Source organism: Arachis stenosperma, chromosome 10, assembly GCF_014773155.1.
Source record: "Arachis stenosperma cultivar V10309 chromosome 10, arast.V10309.gnm1.PFL2, whole genome shotgun sequence".
Classification (NCBI taxonomy): domain Eukaryota; kingdom Viridiplantae; phylum Streptophyta; class Magnoliopsida; order Fabales; family Fabaceae; genus Arachis; species Arachis stenosperma.
This window is the reverse complement of record NC_080386.1, coordinates 102,578,446-102,603,765: the sequence shown is the minus strand read 5'-3', so window position 1 is coordinate 102,603,765 and position 25,320 is coordinate 102,578,446. Positions and strand designations below refer to the sequence as shown.

At 38.6% G+C, this 25,320-nt stretch overlaps 1 protein-coding gene and 1 non-coding gene across 2 annotated transcripts; both read left to right on the top strand.

Moving 5' to 3' along the window:
• Positions 1-12: 12 nt before the first annotated feature.
• LOC130957409 (zinc finger BED domain-containing protein DAYSLEEPER-like) lies at positions 13-1,807 on the top strand. Its single transcript, XM_057884268.1, has 8 exons — positions 13-206; positions 385-536; positions 633-706; positions 817-903; positions 1,044-1,166; positions 1,300-1,455; positions 1,547-1,625; positions 1,740-1,807. The coding sequence occupies exons 1-8, from the start codon at positions 13-15 to the stop codon at positions 1,805-1,807; spliced, it is 933 nt and encodes a 310-aa protein (XP_057740251.1).
• Positions 1,808-7,437: 5,630 nt separating this feature from the next.
• On the top strand, positions 7,438-7,545 carry LOC130958354 (small nucleolar RNA R71). Its single transcript, XR_009077481.1, has one exon. It is a non-coding gene; the product is annotated as a small nucleolar RNA R71 (small nucleolar RNA).
• Positions 7,546-25,320: the final 17,775 nt, after the last annotated feature.

Below are 25,320 nucleotides of genomic sequence, written 5' to 3'. Positions count from 1 at the left end.
AAGTCCATTTGTATGCATGAGTATCCTTTGTCATATGTGGATCATGTTGCAACAAGAGAAGTGTTTGCTTCAATGCAACCAACGTTTAAGATGCCAAGCCGAAACACAATCAAGAAGGATATCTTGGAAATGTACGAAGTGGAGAAGCTTAACATAAACAAGATGATGGATGCAAATGATAGTCGAGTGGCTATTACAACTGACATGTGACTTCCAACCAGGAAAAAGGATACATGGTGTTACAGCACACTACATGATAATTCATGGAATTTGCAAATGCGAGTATTGAGTAATACCTTAAACTTTGCTTCTAGTATAAGATATGCTTTCTAATGCTTGATGTACTTGTGATTTTTTTTATCTGATATTTATAATAATTTTCAGCTTTACTTATGTTCCTGCTCCTCATTCAAATGAAGTTCTCTCTAATGCATTAATGAAAGTTTTGTTGGAGTGGAACTTAGATAGAAAATTATCAACTATTACATTGGATAATTGTTCTACAAATGATGCTATGATTGATGTGTTGTTGGGACGTTTAGACTCAATTATTTGTTGTTAGGGGTAAGTTATTGCATATGCGTTGCTGTGCTCATATTTTAAACCTAATTGTGAGGATGGTTTCAATTTAGTTAAAGAAAGTGTGGAGAAAATTCGTAATAGTGTGGTGTATTGGACTTCAACTAGTAAAAGACATGAAACCTTTGTGAGTTGGTGTAGTAAGTCAGGTGTTCCCTTTACCAAAAAATTATCTCTTGATTGTATGACTAGGTGGAATTCCACTTATGTGATGTTAGAAACTGCATGGTTGTACAGAGATGTCTTTGCTCGACTAAACAAAAAGATTCCAATTATAAAAGTGTGCCAAGTAATGAGGAATGGGAACTGCAAAAGAAATTTGTGGTAAATTAAAACTTTTTATGATGTGACTCAGTTGTTTTCTGGAACTCAAGTTCCAACTGCCAACATTTACTTAATAAAGTATGTGAGATACATGTTGGATTGGAAAAATGGGCTGTTTCTCCTAACCCAGTTATTAGTAGCATGGCATGTATGATGAGAGAAACTTTGATAAGTATTGGGAAGAAATTCATGGCATTATGGGTGTTGCTGCAATTCTAGATCCTAGGTATAAGCTTGATGGGCTTGAATATAAGTTTGCTAGGGTATGTGAAGATCCTAATGAATGCACAAGGAAAGTTGAGAGAATCAAACAGGCATGTTATGACTTACTTCATGAATATCAAAAGAATACATCTAATTCAAGCAATATGTCAGTGGAATCTACCAAGAGCTTAGGTTAATGCAGATGAAGATGATGATGTTGGTTATCAATTGTATATTAGACAAAAGAAGAAGGAAAAAGGTTCATTTGTGAAGACGGAATTTGATCACTATGTAGAGGAAGATGTTCATCCTTTAATTCCTGATTTTGATATATTAGCCTGGTGGAAGGTAATGGCGTTAGGTTTCCAACTCTTCAGAAAATTGCAAGAGACATATTTGCCATCCCTGTGTCTACTGTTGCTTCTGAATCTTCTTTTAGCACAAGTGCCGTATAATTGCTACTCATCGTGGTAGTCTTCATGAAGATACGGTAGAAGCTCTTATTGCAATCAAAATTGGTTGTGGGCAGAATATTATAAAGAGGTTATTTATGTTTTCAAGTTTTTTAATTTGTTTAGAAATTATAATTATGTTAAAATTATATATAATAAAATTGTTGTATTGATTTTTAGGTGGAAAACCTGATTATCAAACTGCTAATGAAGATGATGATGCATTTTCTGAACTGACGGAAGAATAATGTTGCAAGAACTTGAAATTAAAGAAATGTTTGAAGACATTTATCTTTGTTTATGTTATTTTAATTTTATTAAGAACTTGATAATTATGCTATTTGTAATTTTATGTTGGATTTGTTTAGGACTTTATCGTGTTTAATTTTAATTTCAACTTAGTTTTTATTTTATTAATATACAATATGTATGTTTGTAATTTTATGTTGAATTTCTTTAAGATTTTATTGTCTTTTATTTTAATTTGAATTTAGTTGTTTATTTTTTTATTTTATTAATAGTATGAAATTTAGAATGATTGAGTTTTATATTTATTTTAAAAAAATTAATACTTCTGCGGGTAGGGTAGGGTAGGGTAGGGTTTTGTAATTTAGGGTGCGGGTAGGGTACGGATTGAGAGACTCTCAACCCGCGGGTAGGGTAGGTGGTGCACGAAATTGTGATCACTACAACTTCGCACAACTAACCAGCAAGTGCACTGGGTCGTCCAAGTAATACCTTACGCGAGTAAGGGTCGATCCCACGGAGATTGTTGGTATGAAGCAAGCTATGGTCACCTTGTAAATCTCAGTCAGGCAGACTCAAATGGGTATAGTGATAAACGAATAAAGCATAAAGATAAAGATAGAGATACTTATGTATATCATTGGTGAGAGCTTCAGACAAGCGTATGAAGATGCCTTCCCTTCCGTCTCTCTGCTTTCCTACTGTCTTCATCCAATCCTTCTTACTCCTTTCCATGGCAAGCTTATGCAAGGGTTTCACCGTTGTCAATGGCTACCTCCCATCCTCTCATTGGAAATGTTCAACGCACCCTGTCACGGCACGGCTATCCATCTGTCGGTTCTCAATCAGGCCGGAATAGAATCCAGTGATTCTTTGCGTCTGTCACTAACGCCCCGCCCTCAGGAGTTTGAAGCACGTCACAGTCATTCAATCATTGAATCCTACTCAGAATACCACAGACAAGGTTAGACCTTCTGGATTCTCTTGAATGCCGCCATCAGTTCTCGCCTATACCACGAAGATTCCGATTAAGAATCCAAGAGATATTCACTAAGCCTCATATGCTTGTAGAACAAGAATGGTTGTCAGTCACCTTGTTCATGAGTGAGAATGATGATGAGTGTCACTGATCATCACATTCATCAAGTTGAAGAACAAGTGATATCTTGGACAAAGAACAAGCGGAATTGAATAGAAGAACAATAGTAATTGCATTAATACTCGAGGTACAGCAGAGCTCCACACCTTAATCTATGGTGTGTAGAAACTCCACCGTTGAAAATACATAAGAACAAAGTCTAGGCATGGCCGAATGGCCAGCCTCCCAAAGAGGGTTCAATCATCAAAACATGATCAAAAGATGAAATACAATAGTAAAAGGTCCTACTTATAGAAAACTAGTAGCCTAAGGTTTACAAAGATGAGTAAATGACATAAAAATCCACTTCCGGGCCCACTTGGTGTGTGTTTGGGCTGAGCAAACGAAGCATTTTCGTGTAGAGACTCCTCTTGGAGTTAAACGCCAGCTTTTATGCCAGTTTGGGCGTTTAACTCCCATTTTGGTGCCAGTTCCGGCGTTTAACGCTGGAATTTCTTGAGGTGACTTTGAACGCCGGTTTGGGTCATCAAATCTTGGGCAAAGTATGGACTATCATATATTGCTGGAAAGCCCAGAATGTCTACTTTCCAATGCCGTTGAGAGCGCGCCAATTGGGCTTCTGTAGCTCCAGAAAATCCACTTCGAGTGCAGGGAGGTCAGAATCCAACAGCATCTGCAGTCCTTTTGAGTCTCTGGATCAGATTTTTGCTCAGATCCCTCAATTTCAGCCAGAAAATACCTGAAATCACAGAAAAACACCAAACTCATAGTAAAGTCCAGAAAAGTGAATTTTAACTAAAACTAATAAAAATATAAAAACTCAACTAAAACTACCAAAAACATACTAAAAACAATGCCAAAAAGCGTACAAATTATCCGCTCATCACAACACCAAACTTAAATTGTTGCTTGTCCTCAAGCAACTGAAAATCAAATAAGATAAAAAGAAAAGAATATACTATAGACTCCAAATTATCAATGAAACTAAGCTCCAAATTAGATGAGGGACTAGTAGCTTTTTGCCTCCGAACAGTTTTGGCATCTCAGTTTATCCTCTGAGGTTCAAATGATTGGCTTCTTTAGGAACTCAGAATCCAGATAGTGTTATTGATTCTCCTAGTTAAGTATGATGATTCTTGAACACAGCTACTTTATGAGTCTTGGCCGTGGCCCAAAGCACTCTGTCTTCCAGTATTACCACCGGATACATACATGCCACACACATAATTGGGTGAACCTTTTCAGATTGTGACTCAGCTTTTCTAGAGTCCCCAATTAGAGGTGTCCAGGGTTCTTAAGCACACTCTTATTGCCTTGGATCACAACTTTATTTCTTTTCTTTTTCTTTCTTTTTCTCTTTCTCCCTTTTTTTTCGTTTTTCTTCTTTTTTCTCTTTTTTTTTTGTATTCACTGCTTTTTCTTGCTTCAAGAATCATTTTTATGATTTTTCAGATCCTCAGTAACATGTCTCCTTTTTCATCATTCTTTCAAGAGCCAATAATTTTAACATTCATGAACAACAAATTCAAAAGACATATGCACTGTTCAAGCATACATTCAGAAAACAAAAAGTATTGTCACCACATCAACTAATTAAGCTAGTTTTAAAGATGAATTTGAAATCCTTACTTCTTGTTCTTTTGTAATAAAAACAGTTTTCATTAAGAAAGGTGATGGATTTCATAGGACATTCATAACTTTAAGGCATAGACACTAAGACACTAATGATCATAAGACACAAACATAGATAAACATAAAGCATAATTTTCGAAAAACAGAAAATAAAGAACAAGGAGATTAAAGAACGGGTCCACCTTAGTGATGGCGGCTTGTTCTTCCTCTTGAAGGTCTTATGGAGTGCTTGAGCTCCTCAATGTCTCTTCCTTGTCTTTGTTGCTCTCTCATGATCCTTTGATCTTCTCTGATGATGGAGTGTTCTTGATGCTCCACCCTTAGTTGTCCCATATTGGAACTCAATTCTCCTAGGGAGGTGTTTAGTTGCTCCCAATAGTCTTGTGGGGAAAGTGCATCCCTTTAGGTATCTCAGGGATCTCTTGATGAGAGGGGTCTCTTGTTGCTCCATCTTCTTCTTAGTGATGGGCTTGAGGTCATGCCTTCTCAGTTGAACCGGCTTTGGATGCCATAAATGGTTATGGAAAAACAAAGAGCAATGCTTTTACCACACCAAACTTAAAAGGTTTGCTCGTCCTCGAGCAAAAGAAGAAAGAAGAGAGTAGAAGAAGAGGAATGGAGGAGAGGGAGATGGCTTTGTGGTTCGGCCAAAGGGGAAGAAGTAGTGGTTTGAATTTGGATGGTGAGGTAAGTGGGTTTTATGGAGGTGAGTGGTGAAGAGAAAGATGGGATTTGATAGGTGAGGGTTTATGGGGATCCTGTGGGGTCCACAGATCCTTAGGTGTCAAGGAAAAGTCATCCCTGCACCAAATGGCATTCAAAACACGTTTTTGAGCCAATTCTGGTGTTAAACGCCGGGCTGGTGCCCATTTCTGGCGTTTAACGCCAGGTTCTAGCCCTTTCCTGGCGTTTAACGCCAGTCTGGTGCCCCTTTCTGGCGTTAAACGCCCAGAATGGTGCCAGACTGGGCGTTAACGCCCAACTGCTAGCCTCACTGGCGTTTAAACGCCAGTGAGTTCTTCCTCCAGGGTGTGCTATTTTTCTTCCTGTTTTTCATTCTGTTTTTGCTTTTTCAATTGATTTTGTGACTTTTATGATCATCACCTACAAAAAACATAAAATAACAAAAGAAATATATAAAATATAATCATTGGTTGCCTCCCAACAAGCGCTTCTTTAATGTCAGTAGCTTGACAGATGGCTCTCATGGAGCCTCACAAATGATCAGAGCAATGTTGGAACCTCCCAACACCAAACTTAGAGTTTGAATGTGGGGGTTCAACACCAAACTTAGAGTTTGGTTGTGGCCTCCCAACACCAAACTTAGAGTTTGACTGTGGGGGCTCTGTTTGTCTCTGATTTGAGAGAAGCTCTTCATGCTTCTTCTCCATGGTGACAGAGGGATATCCTTGAGCCTTAAACACATAGGATTCTTCATTCACTTGAATGATCAGTTCACCTCCATCAACATCAATCACAGCCTTTGCTGTGGCTAGGAAGGGTCTGCCAAGGATGATAGATTCATCCATGTATTTCCCAGTCTCTAGGACTATGAAATCAGTAGGGATGTAATGGTCTTCAATCTTAACCAAAACATTCTCTACAAGTCCATAAGCTTGTTTTCTTGAGTTGTCTGCCATCTCTAATGAGATTCTTGCAGCTTGCACCTCAAAGATCCTTAGCTTCTTCATTACAGAGAGAGGCATGAGGTTTACACTTGACCCTAAGTCACACAGAGCCTTCTTGAAGGTCATGGTGCCTATGGTACAAGGTATTGAAAACCTCCCAGGTTCTTGTCTCTTTTGAGGCAATTTCTGCCTAGACAAGTCATCCAGTTCTTTGGTGAGCAAAGGAGGTTCATCGTCCCAAGTCTCATTTCCAAATAACTTGTCATTTAGCTTCATGATTGCTCCAAGGTATTTAGCGACTTGCTCTTCAGTGACATACTCATCCTCTTCAGAGGAAGAATACTCATCAGAGCTCATGAATGGCAGAAGTAATTCCAATGGAATCTCTATGGTCTCATTTTGAGCCTTAGATTCCCATGGTTCCTCATTGGGGAACTCATTGGAGGCCAGTGCACGTCCAGTGAGGCCTTCCTCAGTGGTGTTCACTGCCCCTTCTTCCTCCCAAAATTCGGCCATGTTGATGGCCTTGCACTCTCCTTTTGGATTTTCTTCTGTATTGCTTGGAAGAGTACTAGGAGGGAGTTCAGTAATTTTCTTGCTCAGCTGTCCCACTTGTGCTTCCAAATTCCTAATGGAAGACCTTGTTTCAGTCATGAAACTTTGAGTGGTTTTGATTAGATCAGAGACCATGGTTGCTAAGTCAGAGGGATTCTGCTTAGAGTTCTCTGTCTGTTGCTGAGAGATGATGGAAAAGGCTTGCCATTGTTAAACCTGTTTCTTCCACCATTATTGTTATTGAAACCTTGTTGAGGTCTCTCTTGATTCTTCCATGAGAAATTTGGGTGATTTCTCCATGAAGAATTATAGGTGTTTCCATAGGGCTCTCCTAGGTAATTCACCTCTTCCATTGAAGGGTTCTCAGGATCATAAGCTTCTTCTTCAGATGAAGCATCCTTAGTACTGCTTGGTGCATTTTGCATTCCATACAGACTTTGAGAATCAAATTGACTTGTTGGGTCAATATCTTGTTCTGAGCCAGAATGGCCTTCAGAGCATCAATCTCAAGAACTCCTTTCTTCTGACTTGTCCCATTGTTCACAGGATTCCTTTCAGAAGTGTACATGAATTGGTTATTTGCAACCATTTCAATGAGCTCTTGAGCTTCTGTAGGCGTCTTCTTCAGATGAAGAGATCCTCCAGCAGAGCTATCCAAAGACATCTTGGATAGTTCAGAGAGACCATCATAGAAAATACCTATGATGCTCCATTCAGAAAGCATGTCTGAAGGACATTTTCTGATTAATTGTTTGTATCTTTCCCAAGCTTCATAGAGGGATTCTCCATCCTTCTGTCTGAAGGTTTGGACTTCCACTCTAAGCTTACTCAATTTTTGAGGTGGAAAGAACTTTGCCAGAAGGCATTGACTAGCTTTTCCCAAGAGTCCAGGCTTTCTTTAGGTTGTGAGTCCAACCATGTCCTAGCTCTGTCTTTTACAACAAAGGGAATAGCATCAGTCTGTAGACCTCAGGGTCAACCCCATTAGTCTTGACTGTGTCACAGATTTGCAAGAACTCAGCTAAAAACTGATGAGGATCTTCCATTGGAAGTCCATGGAACTTGCAATTCTGTTGCATTAGAGAAACTAACTGAGGCTTAAGCTCAAAGTTGTTTGCTCTAATGGCAGGGATAGAGATGCTTCTCCCATAGAAGTCGGGAGTAGGTGCAGTAAAGTCACCCAGCACCTTCCTTGCATTGTTTGCATTGTTGTTGTTTTCGGCTGCCATGTGTTCTTCTTCCTTGAAGAATTCGGTCAGGTTCTCTAAAGAGAGTTGTGCTTTAGCTTCTCTTAGCTTTCGCTTCAAGGTCCTCTCAGGTTCAGGGTCAGCTTCCACAAGAATGCCTTTGTCTCTGCTCCTGCTCATATGAAAGAGAAAAGAACAAGAGAATGTGGAATCCTCTATGTCACAGTATAGAGATTCCTTGAGGTGTCAGAGGAAAAGAAAAATGGAAGACAGGGGTAGAAGATGGAGTTCGAATTTTGCATTAAGGGATAGTGTTAGTCCATAAATAGAAGGATGTGAGAAGAAGGGAAGTGATTTTCGAAAATTAAGTAGAAGATTTTGAAATATTTTTGAAAACATTACTTAATTTTCGAAAATGAAGTGGGAAAGAAATAAAAGATTTTTGAAAAGATTTTGAAAGTAGAAATTAAAAAGATTTGATTGAAAACTATTTTGAAAAAGATGAGGTTAAGAAGATTTGATTGAAAAGATATGATTTGAAAACAATTTTAAAAGATATGATTTGAAAACAATTTTAAAAGATATGATTTGAAAACAATTTCAAAGAGATTTGATTTTAAAATTAATGACTTGCCTAACAAGAAAAGATATGATTCAAACATTAAACCTTTCTCAACAGAAAAGGCACATACTTGAAATGTTGAATCAAATCATTAATTGTTAGTAAGTATCTTTGAAAAGGAAAGAAATTGATTTTGAAAACATTTGATTGAAAGATATGATTTGAAAAAGATTTGATTTTGAAAAACTTTGAAAACTTGAAAAAAAATTGATTTTGAAAACAAAATCTTCCCCCTAGCACCATCCTGGCGTTAAACGCCCAGAATGGTATACATTCTGGCGTTTAACGCCCAAAATGCTACCTCTTTGGGCGTTAAACGCCCAACCAGGTACCCTGGCTGGCGTTTAAACGCCAGTCTGTCTTCTTCACTGGGCATTTTTGAATGCTCAGCTTTTTCTGTGTAATTCCTCTGCAGTATGTTCTGAATCTTCAATTCTTGGTATTATTGACTTGAAAAGACACAAATTAAAAATATTTTTGGATTTTTAATAATCAAAATGCAACAGAATCAAATAACAATGCATGCAAGACACCAACTTAGCAGTTTGTACACTACCAACACTATATGAGACACATAAACACTCAAGCCAAAAGAATTCAAAGATCAGAGTAAGAAATCATCAAGAATTACTTGAAGATCCTTAAGACACATGCATGAATGCAATAAGAACAGAAACATGCAATTGACACTAAACTTAAAATGAGACACTAGACTTAAACAAGAAATATTTTTTTGGTTTTTATGATTTTGTAAATTTTTTTGTGCTTTTTCGAAAATTAAGTGAAAAGGAAAATAAAGGTATCAAAAGTCTTAATGAGAATTCCAGGAATCATGCAATGTTAGTCTAAAGCTTTAGTCTAAAGGAATTAGACATGGCCGGCAAAGCTTCAGCAGGACATTGCATTCAAGAGTTAAATTGATGAGAATCAATCAGCTTTGGTGATGATAAGAACATCACCTTGAAACACTAGAATTCATTCTTAAGAACTCTGAAGAAAAATACCTAATCTAAGCAACAAGATGAACCGTCAGTTGTCCATACACAAACAATCCCCGGCAACGGCGCCAAAAACTTGGTGCTTGTTGCCGGATCTTGGCACTGATGTTACCGGACAAAAAAAAAGCTTGTTCAAAACTTGAACAATCCCCGGCAACGGCGCCAAAAACTTGGTGCACGAAATTGTGATCACTACAACTTCGCACAACTAACCAGCAAGTGCACTGGGTCGTCCAAGTAATACCTTACGCGAGTAAGGGTCGATCCCACGGAGATTGTTGGTATGAAGCAAGCTATGGTCACCTTGTAAATCTCAGTCAGGCAGACTCAAATGGGTATAGTGATAAACGAATAAAGCATAAAGATAAAGATAGAGATACTTATGTATATCATTGGTGAGAGCTTCAGACAAGCGTATGAAGATGCCTTCCCTTCCGTCTCTCTGCTTTCCTACTGTCTTCATCCAATCCTTCTTACTCCTTTCCATGGCAAGCTTATGCAAGGGTTTCACCGTTGTCAATGGATACCTCCCATCCTCTCATTGGAAATGTTCAACGCACCCTGTCACGGCACGGCTATCCATCTGTCGGTTCTCAATCAGGCCGGAATAGAATCCAGTGATTCTTTTGCGTCTGTCACTAACGCCCCGCCCTCAGGAGTTTGAAGCACGTCACAGTCATTCAATCATTGAATCCTACTCAGAATACCACAGACAAGGTTAGACTTTCCGGATTCTCTTGAATGCCGCCATCAGTTCTCGCCTATACCACGAAGATTCCGATTAAAGAATCCAAGAGATATTCACTAAGCCTCATATGCTTGTAGAACAAGAATGGTTGTCAGTCACCTTGTTCATGAGTGAGAATGATGATGAGTGTCACTGATCATCACATTCATCAAGTTGAAGAACAAGTGATATCTTGGACAAAGAACAAGCGGAATTGAATAGAAGAACAATAGTAATTGCATTAATACTCGAGGTACAGCAGAGCTCCACACCTTAATCTATGGTGTGTAGAAACTCCACCGTTGAAAATACATAAGAACAAGGTCTAGGCATGGCCGAATGGCCAGCCTCCCAAAGAGGATTCAATCATCAAAACATGATCAAAAGAAAAAAATACAATAGTAAAAGGTCCTACTTATAGAAAACTAGTAGCCTAAGGTTTACAAAGATGAGTAAATGACATAAAAGTCCACTTCCGGGCCCACTTGGTGTGTGCTTGGGCTGAGCAGTGAAGCATTTTCGTGTAGAGACTCTTCTTGGAGTTAAACGCCAGCTTTTATGCCAGTTTGGGCGTTTAACTCCTATTTTGGTGCCAGTTCCGGCGTTTAACGCTGGGAAATCTGAAGGTGACTTTGAACGCCGGTTTGGGCCATCAAATCTTCGGCAAAGTATGGACTATCATATATTGCTGGAAAGCCCAAGATGTCTACTTTCCAACGCCGTTAAGAGCGCGCCAATTGGACTTCTGTAGCTCCAGAAAATCCACTTCGAGTGCAGGGAGGTCAGAATCCAACAGCATCTGCAGTCCTTTTGAGTCTCTGGATCAGATTTTTGCTCAGATCCCTCAATTTCAGCCAGAAAATACATGAAATCACAGAAAAATACACAAACTCATAGTAAAGTCCAGAAAAGTGAATTTTAACTAAAAACTAATAAAAATATAATAAAAACTCAACTAAAACTACCAAAAACATACTAAAAATAATGCCAAAAAGCGTACAAATTATCCGCTCATCAGTAGGGTAGAGTTTTATTGAGATTTTCTACCCGCGGGTAGGGTTAGGGTAGGGTCCAAACCCTACCCTACCCTACCCTTTGCCAGCCCTATATGTATCCGGTGGTAATACTGGAAGACAGAGTGCTTTGGGCCACAACCAAGACTCAATAAGTAGCTGTGTTCAAGAATTATCATACTTAACTAGGAGAATCAATAACACTATCTGGACTCTGAGTTCCTAAAGAAGCCAATCATTCTAAATTTCAAAGGATAAAGTGAGATGCTAAAACTGTTCAGAGGCAAAAAGCTAAAAGCCCCGCTCATCTAATTAATACTGATCTTCATAGATGTTTTTGGAATTCATTGCATATTCTCTTCTTTTTATCTTATTTGATTTTCAGTTGCTTGAGGACAAGCAACAATTTAAGTTTGGTGTTGTGATGAGCGGATAATTTATACGCTTTTTGGCATTATTTTTAGTATGTTTTTAGTATATTTGGTTTAGTTTTTAGTAGATTTTTATTAGTTTTTAGTTAAAATTTACTTTTCTAGACTTTACTATGAGTTTGTGTGTTTTTCTGTGATTTCAGGTATTTTCTGGCTGAAATTGAGGGACCTGAGCAAAAATCTGATTCAGAGACTGAAAAGGACTGCAGATGCTGTTGGATTCTGACCTCCCTGCACTCGAAGTGGATTTTCTGGAGCTACAGAAGTCCAATTGGCGCGCTCTTAACGGCGTTGGAAAGTAGACATCTTGGGCTTTCCAGCAATATATGATAGTCCATACTTTGCCGAAGATTTGATGGCCCAAACCGGCGTTCAAAGTCACCTTCAGATTTCCCAGCGTTAAACGCCGGAACTGGCACCAAAATAGGAGTTAAACGCCCAAACTGGCATAAAAGCTGGCGTTTAACTCCAAGAAGAGTCTCTACACGAAAATGCTTCACTGCTCAGCCCAAGCACACACCAAGTGGGCCCGGAAGTGGACTTTTATGTCATTTACTCATCTTTGTAAACCTTAGGCTACTAGTTTTCTATAAGTAGGACCTTTTACTATTGTATTTTTTTCTTTTGATCATGTTTTGATGATTGAATCCTCTTTGGGAGGCTGGCCATTCGGCCATGCCTAGACCTTGTTCTTATGTATTTTCAACGGTGGAGTTTCTACACACCATAGATTAAGGTGTGGAGCTCTGCTGTACCTCGAGTATTAATGCAATTACTATTGTTCTTCTATTCAATTCCGCTTGTTCTTTGTCCAAGATATCACTTGTTCTTCAACTTGATGAATGTGATGATCCGTGACACTCATCATCATTCTCACCTATGAACGTGTGACTGACAACCACCTCCGTTCTACCTTAGATTGGGTGAATATCTCTTGGATTCCTGATACACGATGCATGGTTGATCGCCTGACAACCGAGTGCTCTCCTGACAAACGAGCCAGCCATTCCGTGAGATCAGAGTCTTCGTGGTATAGGCAAGAACTGATGGCGGCATTCAAGAGAATCCGGAAGGTCTAACCTTGTCTGTGGTATTCTGAGTAGGATTCAATGATTGAATGACTGTGACATGCTTCAAACTCCTGAGGGCGGGGCGTTAGTGACAGACGCAAAAGAATCACTGGATTCTATTCCGGCCTGATCGAGAACCGACAGATGGATAGCCGTGCCGTGACAGGGTGCGTTGAACATTTCCACTGAGAGGATGGGAGGTAGCCACTGACAACGGTGAAACCCTTGCATAAGCTTGCCATGGAAAGGAGTAAGAAGGATTGGATGAAGACAGTAGGAAAGCAGAGAGACGGAAGGGAAGGCATCTTCATACGCTTATCTGAAGTTCCTACCAATGAATTACATAAGTACCTCTATCTTTATCTTTATGTTTTATTCGTATATCACTATACCCATTTGAGTCTGCCTGACTAAGATTTACAAGGTGACCATAGCTTGCTTCATACCAACAATCTCCGTGGGATCGACCCTTACTCGCGTAAGGTTTATTACTTGGACGACCCAGTGCACTTGCTGGTTAGTTGTGCGAAGTTGTGTTTATGCCATGGTATTGAACACCAAGTTTTTGGATTCATTACCGGGGATTATTTGAGTTGTGAAAAGTATTGATCACAATTTCGTGCACCAATGGGTATTAACTTTATGGGTCCGTTCCCACCATCATACTCAAACACTTACATTCTGGTGGCAGTGGACTATGTATCTAAATGGGCAGAAGCAATTGCTACACCCACTAATGATACTAAGACCGTGCTGAAATTCTTCTAGAAACACATCTTCAGCAGGTTTGGTGTTCCCAAAGTACTAATCAGTGATGGGGACACTCATTTCTGTAATAAACAGCTGTACTCTTCTATGGTCCGATATGGAATTAGCCACAAAGTGGCAACTCCGTATCATCCACAGACAAATGGGCAAGCTGAAGTCTCTAACAGAGAGCTAAAAAGAATCCTAGAACGGACTATAATTGTCTGTAGAAAGGATTGGGCAAAGAGCTTGGATGATGCTCTGTGGGCATACAGAACAGCATTCAAGACTCCTATAGGAACCTCCCCATACCAACTTGTGTATGGCAAGGCCTGTCATCTGCCCGTGGAACTGGAACATAAAGCCTACTGGGCAACCAGATTCCTAAACCTGGATGCTAAGTTAGCTGGTGAAAAAAGATTACTCCAGCTAAATGAGCTAGATGAATTTAGACTCAGTGCCTTTGAAAATGCAAAAATTTATAAGGAAAAGGCAAAGAAGTGGCATTACAAGAAGTTGTCATCCAGAGTCTTTGAGCCAGGACAAAAAGTTTTGCTCTTCAACTCTAGGCTTAGACTATTCCCAGGAAAACTTAAATCCCGGTGGAGGGGTCCGTATGTGATTACAGGAGTGTCACCATATGGATATGTTGAGCTTCAGGATATTGATTCTGACAAAAAGGTCATTGTTAATGGACAGAGGATCAAACATTATCTTGAAAGCAATTTTGAGCAAGAATGCTCAAAACTGAGGCTTGAATAAATCTCAGTAAAGGTCCAGCTAAAGACAATAAAGAAGCGCTTGCTGGGAGGCAACCCAGTCATTAGCAGGTTATCTATTTTGTTTAATAAAAGTTTGATACATATTCTCAAAGGGCGATCATCAAAATTGAAGGAATTCACAGAGTTACAGAAGGATTCAGTGCAAAAAGCAGAGAAAAGGAGCTTGCTGGCGAAAAAATGCCAGTAAGAGGTACTCTGGGCGTTAAACGCCAGAATGGGCACCATTCTGGGCGTTTAACGCCAGTAAAGGTACCATTTTGGGCGTTAAACACCAGAATGGGCACCATTCTGGGCGTTTAACGCCAGGTGTGTAGCATCTTGGGCGTTTAGCAAAACGCCCAGTGATGAAGGGGTTTTTGGCGTTTAACGCCAGCCAGGGTACCTGGCTGGGCGTTAAACACCCACAATGGCCAACATTTGGGCGTTAAACGCCAGAATGGATACCATTCTGGGCGTTTAACGCCAGATAGGTGGGGGACAGAGATTTTGCTTTCCACTTCAAATTTTTTCAAACTTTCCTGTTTTGATCCATAATTTTCTACATAAACACATTTCAAACTTTCATCATTCACCTTCAAATTTTCAAAATTAAAATCATTCTTCAAATCTCTCTCAAATCCTTTCCCAATATTCTTCAAAAAAACTCAAATATCTCTCAAATTCTTTCCATATCTTCTCAAATCTCTTTCAAAATTTTCGAAATCTCTCCCCCCTCCCTTATAAATATACGTTCGGCCATCCCCCTTTCCCCACCATTCGAATTTGCTCTCCTCCTCTCTCTCCTCTTTCCTTTCTTTTGCTTGAGGACAAGCAAACCTCTAAGTTTGGTGTGTTTTTCCGTGATCACTAAGCTAAGGCTCATCAAGATCATGGCCCCCAAAGGAAAACAAACCAATTCAAGAGGCAAGAAAGAGAATGCTCCAAAGGATCTTTGGAGTCAAGAGAGGTTCTTAACCAAAGAACATGCAGACCATTACCACAAAATAATGGGTCTAAGGTCAGTGATCCCGGAAGTTAAATTTGATCTGAAAGAAGATGAATATCCGGAGATCCAAGAGCAAATTTGAAACAGAGGATGGGAAGTTCTAACCAACCCTGAGACAAAGGTTGGAAGAAACATGGTTCAGAAATTCTACTCAAATCTGTGGCTGACAGATAAGTAGAGAATGACTGGAACTGCTTTTCATACCTACAGAACCATGGTCAGAGGGAGAATTATTTACTTCCATCTGGACAAAATAAGAGAGGTCTTCAAATTACCTCAACTACAAGATGATCCTGAATCCTTTAATAGGAGAATGGTGGAGTAGATAAGGGGTTGGATCAAGTTCTAGAGGACATATGCCTCCCTGGAACCAAGTGGATGACCAATTCAAAAGGTGTCCCAAACCAACTCAAGAGGGGAGATCTCAAAAGAGTTGCAAGAGGCTGGTTGGACTTTATAGGGCGTTCTATCTTGCCCACTAGTAACCGTTCTGAGGTTACTATCAAGAGAGCAGTGATGATTCATTGCATTATGCTGGGAAAAAAAGTGGAGATTCATCATCTGATTGCTTGTGAAATTTACACAATTGCAAACAAGAACTCCACTGAAGCCAAACTGGCTTACCCAAGCTTAATCTCTTTGCTATGTAAAGATACTGGGGTGAAGATGGGAGTAGATGAATTCATCCCAATTGAGCACCCAATCACCAAGAGGTCAATGGAAGGACAAATGCAAGATAACTCTATCAAAAGGAGGGCGCAGGAGTTCCTCCCTGAACTTCCTGAAATTGACTACTGGACTCGCCTAGAAGCATCAGTTGCCAAGCTGCAAGAAGCTATGGAACAAATTAAGGAAGAACAGCAGAATCAAAACTGCATGCTCTATAAATTGTTGAAGGAACAAGAGAAGCAGGGGCGTGAGCTACAGGAGCTGAAGCGCCAGAAGCTCTCCCTTGAAAGGCCAAATACCCCACAAGTTGAGGGAGCATCCACTTCTCAAGATCAAGGTTGTTGAGTCCTAACTCTGTGATAATCTCTATCATTAGGAGTCTATTTTAGAGTCATTTAAAATTTTGTTTTCTATTACTATTAGTCTTATCTTATATCTATTTTTGAGTCTTGTTCTTAATTTATGATTAATAAAATTTAAGATTCATGCCTTAAAGCTATATATGTTCTATGAATCCATCACCTCTCTTAAATGAAAAATGCTTTATTCACAAAAGAACAAGAAGTATATGATTTCGAATTCATCTCTGAAACTAGTTGAATTAGTTTGATGTGGTGACAATAATTTTTGTTTTCTGAATGAATGCTTGAACAGTGCATATGTCTTTTGAATTTGTTGATTAAAGAATGTTAAACTTGTTGGCTCTTGAAAGAATGATGGAAAAGGAGAAATGTTATTGAGAATCTGAAAAATCATCAAATTGATTCTTGAAGCAAGAAAAAGCAGTAAAAAAAAAACAAGTTTAAGGTGATCCAAGGCAAAAAGAGTGTGCTTAAGAACCCTGGACACCTCTGATTGGGGACTCTAGCAAAGCTGAGTCACAATTTGAAAAGGTTCACCCAGTCATGTGTCTGTGGCATGTATGTATCCGGTAGTAATACTGGAAGACAGAGTGCTTTGGACCACAGTCAAGACTCATAAAGTAGCTATGTTCAAGAATCATCATACTTAACTAGGAGAATCAATAACACTATCTGAGTTCTAAGTTCCTATAGATGCCAATCATTCTAAACTTCAAAGGATAAAGTGAGATGCCAAAACTGTTTAGAAGCAAAAAGCTACTAGTCCCGCTCATCTAATTGGAGCTAAGTTTCTTTGATATTTTGGAGTCTATAGTATATTCTCTTCTTTTTATTCTATTTTTATTTTCAGTTGCTTGGGGACAAGCAATAATTTAAGTTTGGTGTAGTGATGAGCGGATAATTTATACGCTTTTTGGCATTGTTTTTAGTATGTTTTTAGTATATTTTAGTTAGTTTTTATTTCATTTTTATTAGTTTTTAGTTAAAATTCACTTTTTTGGGATTAACTATGAGTTTGTGTGTTTTTCTATGATTTCAGGTATTTTCTGGCTGAAATTGAGGGACCTGAGCAAAAATCTGATTCAGAGGCTGAAAAGGACTGCAGATGCTGTTGGATTCTGACCTCCCTGCACTCGAAGTAAATTTTCCGAAGCTACAGAAGTCCAATTGGTGCGCTCTCAATTGGGTTAAAAAGTAGACATCCTGGGCTTTCCAGAAATGTATAATAGTCTATACTTTACCCGAGATTTGATGGCCCAAACTGGCGTTGCAAATCAGCTTCAGAATTCCCGGTGTTTAACGCCGGAACTGGCACAAAAATTGGAGTTAAACGCCCAAACTGGCATAAAAGCTGGCGTTTAACTCCAAAAAAAGTCTCTACACATGAAAGTTTCAATGCTCAGCCCAAGCACACACCAAGTGGACCCCGGAAGTAGATTTTTACGTCATTTACTCATTTCTGTATACCCTAGGTTATTAGTTCACTATTAATAGGACCTTTTGATATTGTATCTATACCTCATGACACTTTACACGTTTCTTATTGTACCTTCTATGGCATGAGTCTCTAAACCCCATGGTTGGGGGTGAGGAGCTCTGCTGTGTCTTGATGGATTAATGCAATTACTACTGTTTTTAATTCAATCATGCTTGCTTCTATTCTAAGATATCACTTGCTCCTAACCTGATGAATATGATGATCCATGACACTCATCATCATTCTCACCTATTAACGTGTGCCTGACAACCACCTCTGTTCTACCTTAGATTGAGTAGATATCTCTTGGATTCCTTAATCAGAATCTTCGTGGTATAAGCTATAATTGATGGCGGCATTCAAGAGAATCCGGAAGGTCTAAACCTTGTTTGTGGTATTCTGAGTAGGATTCAAGGATTGAATGACTGTAACGAGCTTCAAACTCCTGAAGGCTGGGCGTTAGTGACAGACGCAAAAGAATCACTGGATTCTATTCCGACCTGATTGAGAACCGACAGATGAATAGCCGTGCTGTGACAGAGCGCGTTGAACATTTTCACTGAGAGGATGGGAGGTAGCCATTGATAACGGTGAAACCCTACATACAGCTTGCGATGGAAGGAGCCTTGTGTGCTTGAAGAAGAAGACAGTAGGAAAGCAGAGATTCAGAAGATAGAGCATCTCCAAAACCTCAGCCTGTTCCTCATTACTGCAAAACAAGTATTTATTTCATGTTCTTTTACTCATCATAATTAAACCTGAGAATTATTGATATCCTGACTAAGAGTTACAAGATAACCATAGCTTGCTTCAAGCCGACAATCTCCGTGGGATCGACCCTTACTCACGTAGGGTATTACTTGGACGACCCAGTGCACTTGCTGGTTAGTTGTGCGGAATTGCAAAAGTGTGATTGCAATTTTGTGCACCAATGGTCTTGTTCCAACATCCCTCTGCAAGTTTCTGGATTCCTCATCATCTTCTTTCTTGGGCAATCCCCATTTAAATGTCAGTTATTCTCCTTCTAGTGGCCTGGATTGGACCAACACTTGTAATTTGAAGTCGTGTCCCTATCAATCAACTAATCACAAAGGCATCATCGCATTGATAATTTTAATGATAGATCTTGAATCCTCACTATTTGTTTCAGCTATGCTGGTAGCTCTACTTTTGATGTATCTCCACAAGAAAGAAATGAAGAATTATGTCTATGGTAAAAGAGGAGCAGGAAGGATCAATTTTCTGTACTAGGGATAAATAAAGTTCTTAACTGAAAACCAGTCAGATCTCCTTCACGACATAGTGATGGAGGCTACAAATAATCTAAATGATCAATACATTATTGCCAAAGGATCTCATGGGATTGCTTATAGAGCTCAACTGGGTTATACAACTTTTGCTGTAAAGAAGTTTGCATTCGAAAGGAACAAGAGGAAGTATTTACATATTATGTGGAAAGAAATTGAAGTGCTGGATGGGATCAAGCATAGAAACTTGGTCTCTTGTGCAGGCTACTGGATAGGAGAGAACTATGGTATGGTTTTATATAAGTACATAAAGAATGGAAGCCTCCATGATATTTTGCATGAGAAATATCTCCCACCACCCTTAAGTTGGAGTATACGGCTTAACATCGCTGTTGAAATTGCACATGGACAAAACATCTGAATCATGACCACACCACACCCATAGTGCATCGAGACATAAAGCCACAGAATATACTTCTTAATGATCAGATGGAGCCTCTTATATCTGATTTTGGTACTTTCCTCTATAGGAACCTTGCTGAGCATTCTTATAGTGAATCTCATTCTTGGAAAAAGCTTTCAACATATGTTGTAGGTACTGCTGGTTATATCGCACCAGGTACGTAGATCTTTCTCCTGAGCTAGATTAAAGTTTTGGATGTTGATAATTGTTTTTAATGTTGAGATTGGAAGAAGGATCTTGATTCACTTTGTACTTTTCTCTCTCTGAGTGGTCAAGTGTTTAATTGTTTATATAAACTATCAGAACAAAGGAAAAAAAAACTTTCTCCTAAACTTTTCAATTGATTTGCATTTTGCACACTACTTTCATAGCTAATAGTAATTTTTGCTTCTCTAATGTGATGATACATGCATAATATCTCTATAACATGGCTATGTTGTCTCCTGATACAGAGAATGCATATGTAATAGTACATAGCAAAAAGTATAATGTGTATAGCTATGGGGTAGTTTTGCTTGAGTTACTAACAAGAAAGAGAGTGATTATTGAGGAGGAAAGAAATGTGACAGGTTTAGTTAGTTGGGTTAGATCTATCTAGTTGGAAACAGGTAAAATTGAGGAGGTTGTTGATTCAGACATTGCAAATGCATCTCCAATTTAGGAGTATTAGCAAGGCAAGTCACTGAGGTGCTTTTATTGGCATTAAGATGCACCAAGAAAAACCCTCGTGAGAGACCAACCATGAAAGACATTACTAGCTTCTATCAAAAAACATATTCAAGTTGAGTTGCGATGATGTGAATATGATTAATGAAGATGTTGTTGATGTGCACCACAACCATACAGTGTTCCATTTCTCAATACTAATCCAGTTTCTGACACTCATAGTGACTCCTATCTGCATGGTAAAACTAGTAAGGATCAGAGGATGCAATGCTAAGACATAACAAATTTGCATTATATGTGGAGAATGAACCTCAAGATTCTAATGGTTTCATCTGGTGGTGGTAAGATCTTAGTCAATCCAAAGATTCTTTAGTTGATTAGAATGTGATGGCTACAACTAAAACTGTTTTTGATGGATTCATAGTTAAATTAACACGCAATGGTAAGATATATACTGAACAGGTAGTAGTAATTGCTCTTTTTGTTTATAAAGTAACTTTTACTTGACCTTATTTGATCTTCCTTCCAACTGTGGCTGGACTAGTAATTACTCAATCCTTCAATCGATTTTTCCTCTCTTGTTAGATTTAGTATATGTATAAGTAGAAATCCTTAAAATCACAGCTCAAGTTCTGCTTTATAGCACCTATAGAGGACTCTTCATCTTGTGTTATTATGTGTAACAACGAAGTAAATGGTCGATGAGTCATGGGAAGAAAATTCTATTAACGCATGTAAACATTTAGTCTTAATATGAAATACAAATACTAATATTCTTTTCTTACAGATTTTAGATTAATTTACCATTTTAATCTCTCACAAGTTACGGGTATTATCTTGGCAAAGCTAAATATAAAATAAAAGTATCTTTTCTGGCTGAGATCTAGCATGTAATTACTATGATAATTAATCTGTCATTTTTTTAATTATTATATCTACATTCTTGATTAAGCTTGAGCAAGTAGAGTATAACTATATTTTGGATTTAATTAATAATTTCTCTGAAAAATTACAAATTTTAATTTTTTTTAAAGCATTTATTGTATAAGAACTATAACATGTTTTCAAAATAAATAATTTTAACTAGAACCCTTACGACATTTGTAAGCAAAACTCATATTTTCTATGAGTACATTCAATGCATTTATTAGATGTGGTTTGGAAATATATATTAAGTTAGAATAGAATGTTTTTTTTTATTATTTTAAATACAATTTTACTGCATAAAATCTTGATTTAGCTTAAACTTACTACCAATGGTATCTCACTATTTCCCATCATGATGATGTCAGATGAGATAACATTTTTATCTACTTTACTAATTGCTCTAACTCATCCAAGTCAATCTTAAACTACACCACTCTAGAGAGATAACATTCTCACTAATTGCTTGGTTTTCCTTTCTAGCAAGAACAAGGCGTTTATTATGTTCTTCTTGTAAGTTAACTAGTTGTGTTAAGCTTGTTACCTTGTCTCTATGAGTGTCGTCACACTCTTCTTGTTGATTCTTTGTTTTTTTGCCTTATTATTACCTTTTGGTTCTGCTCTTGTCTCTGATGGGATAACTTTGCTGTCATTGTTGTCACACTGGACCTTTGCTCCTTCCATTATTAACTCCACCTGGAATCCATCTCATTCCATTCCATGCTTATGGGTTGGAGTCCAGTGTAACCATGAGCACAATGTGCTCTCTCTTAATCTCACTGACCATGGGATTTTTAGTTAATTTGGACCTGAGATAAGACTATTGCATCACTTGTAGACTCTTGTGTTGGCCAATAATGATTTCTCAGGAATGGTCCTTCAGAGCTAAGTAACTGTAGTTTGTTTCAGCTTTTAGACCTTTCTAATAACAGCTTTAGCGGACAGATACTATATAGCTTCAAGAAGTTATAAAATCTGCCGTATATGAGCTTGTCATTCAATCTATTGAGTGGTGAGATTCCAGATTCTTTGTTTCAAATTTCTCAATTGCAAGAAGTGAACCTTCACTCTAACCATCTCAGTAGTCCTATCCCAACCAGCATAGACAACTTAACTGAGCTGTTGAGGTTGGATCTACATGGTAATAGGTTGACAGGTACTATTTCTTCATCCATTGGTAATTGCATGAAATTAGAGGATTTGGTTTTGAATGAGAACAAGCTCGAAGGTGAACTACCATTGGTGATGGTTAATGGTGGACGAAATTGTGATCACTATGTTCTTTATACTTTGATGAATTTACTCTTAGGGCACTGTTTATTTTCACAACTCCGTTCAACTAGCCAGCAAGTGTACTGGGTCGTCCAAGTAATACCTTACGTGAGTAAGGGTCGAATCCACAGAGATTGTTGGTATGAAGCAAGCTATGGTCACCTTGCAAATCTCAGTTAGGCGGATTAAACATTGTTTATGGGTTCGAAGGTTAATAATAAAATAGAAATAATAAAAGGGATAGAAGACTTATGCAGATTCATTGGTGGGAGTTTCAGATGAGCGGATGGAGATGCTGTAGAGCCCAAGGACGCCTGCTCTCTTACTGCTTCTACTCAATCCTTCTTACTCCTTTCCATGGCAAGCTTTGTATAGGGGTTCACCATCAGCTGTGGCTACTTTCAATCCTCTCGGGGAAATATCCTATGCGGCTGTCACTCGCACAGCTAACCAGTCTGGAGGCATCACCCATGGTTGATGGCTACATCCCATCCTCGCAGTGAAAACTAATGCTCACGCACTCTGTCACAGTACGGCTAATCACCGGTTGGTTCCCGCTCCTACTGGAATAGAATCCCTTGATTCTTTTGCGTCTGTCACTAACGCCCAGCAGGTTGCAAGTTTGAAGCACGTCACAGTCATTCATTACCGGAATCCTACTCGGAATACCACAGACAAGGTTAGACTTTCCGGATTCCCAGGATCCTACTCGGAATACCACAGACAAGGTGAGACTTTCCGGATCCTCATAAATGCCGCCATCCATCTAGCTTATACCACGAAGATTCTGTTGGGGAATCTAAGAGATACACATTCAAGCCTTGTTGCATGTAGAACGGAAGTGGTTGTCAATCACGCGCGTTCATAAGTGAGAATAATAATGAGGGTTATTTAACTCATTAGATTCATCATGTTCTTGGGTACGAATGAATATCTTGGAATAAGAATAAGATAGAGACCGAATAAAAGAAGATAGAATTGCATTGATACTTGAGGTACAGCAGAGCTCCACACCCTTAATCTATGGTGTGCAGAAACTCCACCGTTAAAAATACATAAGCAAAGGGTTCAGGCATGGCCGAATGGCCAGCCCTCTCCTAACGTGATCAATGATCTCCTAAGATGAAGAATAAAATAAAACTGAGACCAAAGATGAGACCAAAGATGTCTAATACAATAGATAAATGTCCTATATATACTAGACTAGCTACTAGGGTTTACATGAGTAGGTAATTGATGCATAAATCCACTTCCGGGGCCCACTTGGTGTGTGCTTGGGCTGAGCTTGGTCAATCCACGAGCTAAGGCTTCTCTTGGCGTTGAACTTTGAGTTATGACGTGTTTTGGGCGTTCAACTCCGGATCATGACGTTTTTCTGGCGTTTAACTCCAGACAGCAGCATGAACTTGGCGTTTAACGCCAAGTTACGTCGTCAATCTTCGAATAAAGCATGGACTATTATATATTGCTGGAAAGCCCTGGATGTCTACTTTCCAACGCCGTTAAGAGCGCGCCAATTGGAGTCTTGTAGCTCCAGAAAATCCATTTCGAGTGCAGGGAGGTCAGAATCCAACAGCATCAGCAGTCCTTTTGTCAGCCTTTTTCAGAGTTTTGCTCAAATCCCTCAATTTCAGTCAGAATTTACCTGAAATCACAAAAAAATACACAAACTCATAGTAAAGTCTAGAAATGTGAATTTAACATAAAAACTAATGAAAACATCCCTAAAAGTAGCTTAAACTTACTGAAAACTACCTAAAAACAATGCCAAAAAGCGTATAAATTATCCGCTCATCACAACACCAAACTTAAATTGTTGCTTGTCCCCAAGCAACTGAAAATCAAATAGGATAAAAGAAGAGAATATACTATAAATTCCAGAATATCAATGAATATTAATTATAATTAGATGAGCGGGACTTGTAGCTTTTTGCTTCTGAACAGTTTTGGCATCTCACTTTTTCCTTTGAAGTTTAGAATGATTGGCTTCTCTAGGAACTTAGAATTTCGGATAGTGTTATTGACTTTCTTAGTTAAGCATGTTGATTCTTGAACACAGCTACTTATGAGTCTTGGCCGTGGCTCTAAGCATTTTGTTTTCCAGTATTACCACCAGATACACAAATGCCACAGACACATAACTGGGTGAACCTTTTCAGATTGTGACTCAGCTTTGCTAGAGTCCCTAGTTAGAGGTATCCAGAGCTCTTAAGCACACTCTTTTGCCTTGGATCACGACTTTAACCACTCAGTCTCAAGCTTTTCACTTGGACCTTCATGACACAAGCACATGGTTAGGGACAGCTTGATTTAGCCACTTAGGCCTGGAATTAATTTCCTTGGGCCCTCCTATCCATTGATGCTCAAAGCCTTGGATCCTTTTTACCCTTGCCTTTTGGTTTTAAGGGCTATTGGCTTTTTCTACTGCTCCTTCTTTTTCTATATACTCTTTTTAGCTCCATTTTTTTTTCGCCAGCTTTTCTTTTTTCACTGCTTTTTCTTGCTTCAAGAATCAATTTCATGATTTTTCAGATCACCAATAACATTTCTCTTTGTTCATCATTCTTTCAAGAGCCAACAATTTTAACATTCATAAACAACAAGATCAAAAGACATATGCACTGTTCAAGCATTCATTCAGAAAACAAAAAGTATTGTCACCACATCAATATAATTAAACTAAATTCAATAATAATTTCGAAATTCATGTACTTCTTGTTCTTTTGAATTAAAACATTTTTCTTTTAAGAGAAGTGAAGGATTAATGGATTTTATTCATAGCTTTAAGGCATGGTTACATACTAATGATCATGAAATAAAGACACAAAACATAGATAAACACAATAATTAAAAACCGAAACAGAAAGAAATAAAGAACAAGGAATGAATCCACCTTTAGTGGCGTCTTCTTCTTGAAGGACCAATGATGTTCTTCAACTCTTCTATGTCCCTTCCTTGC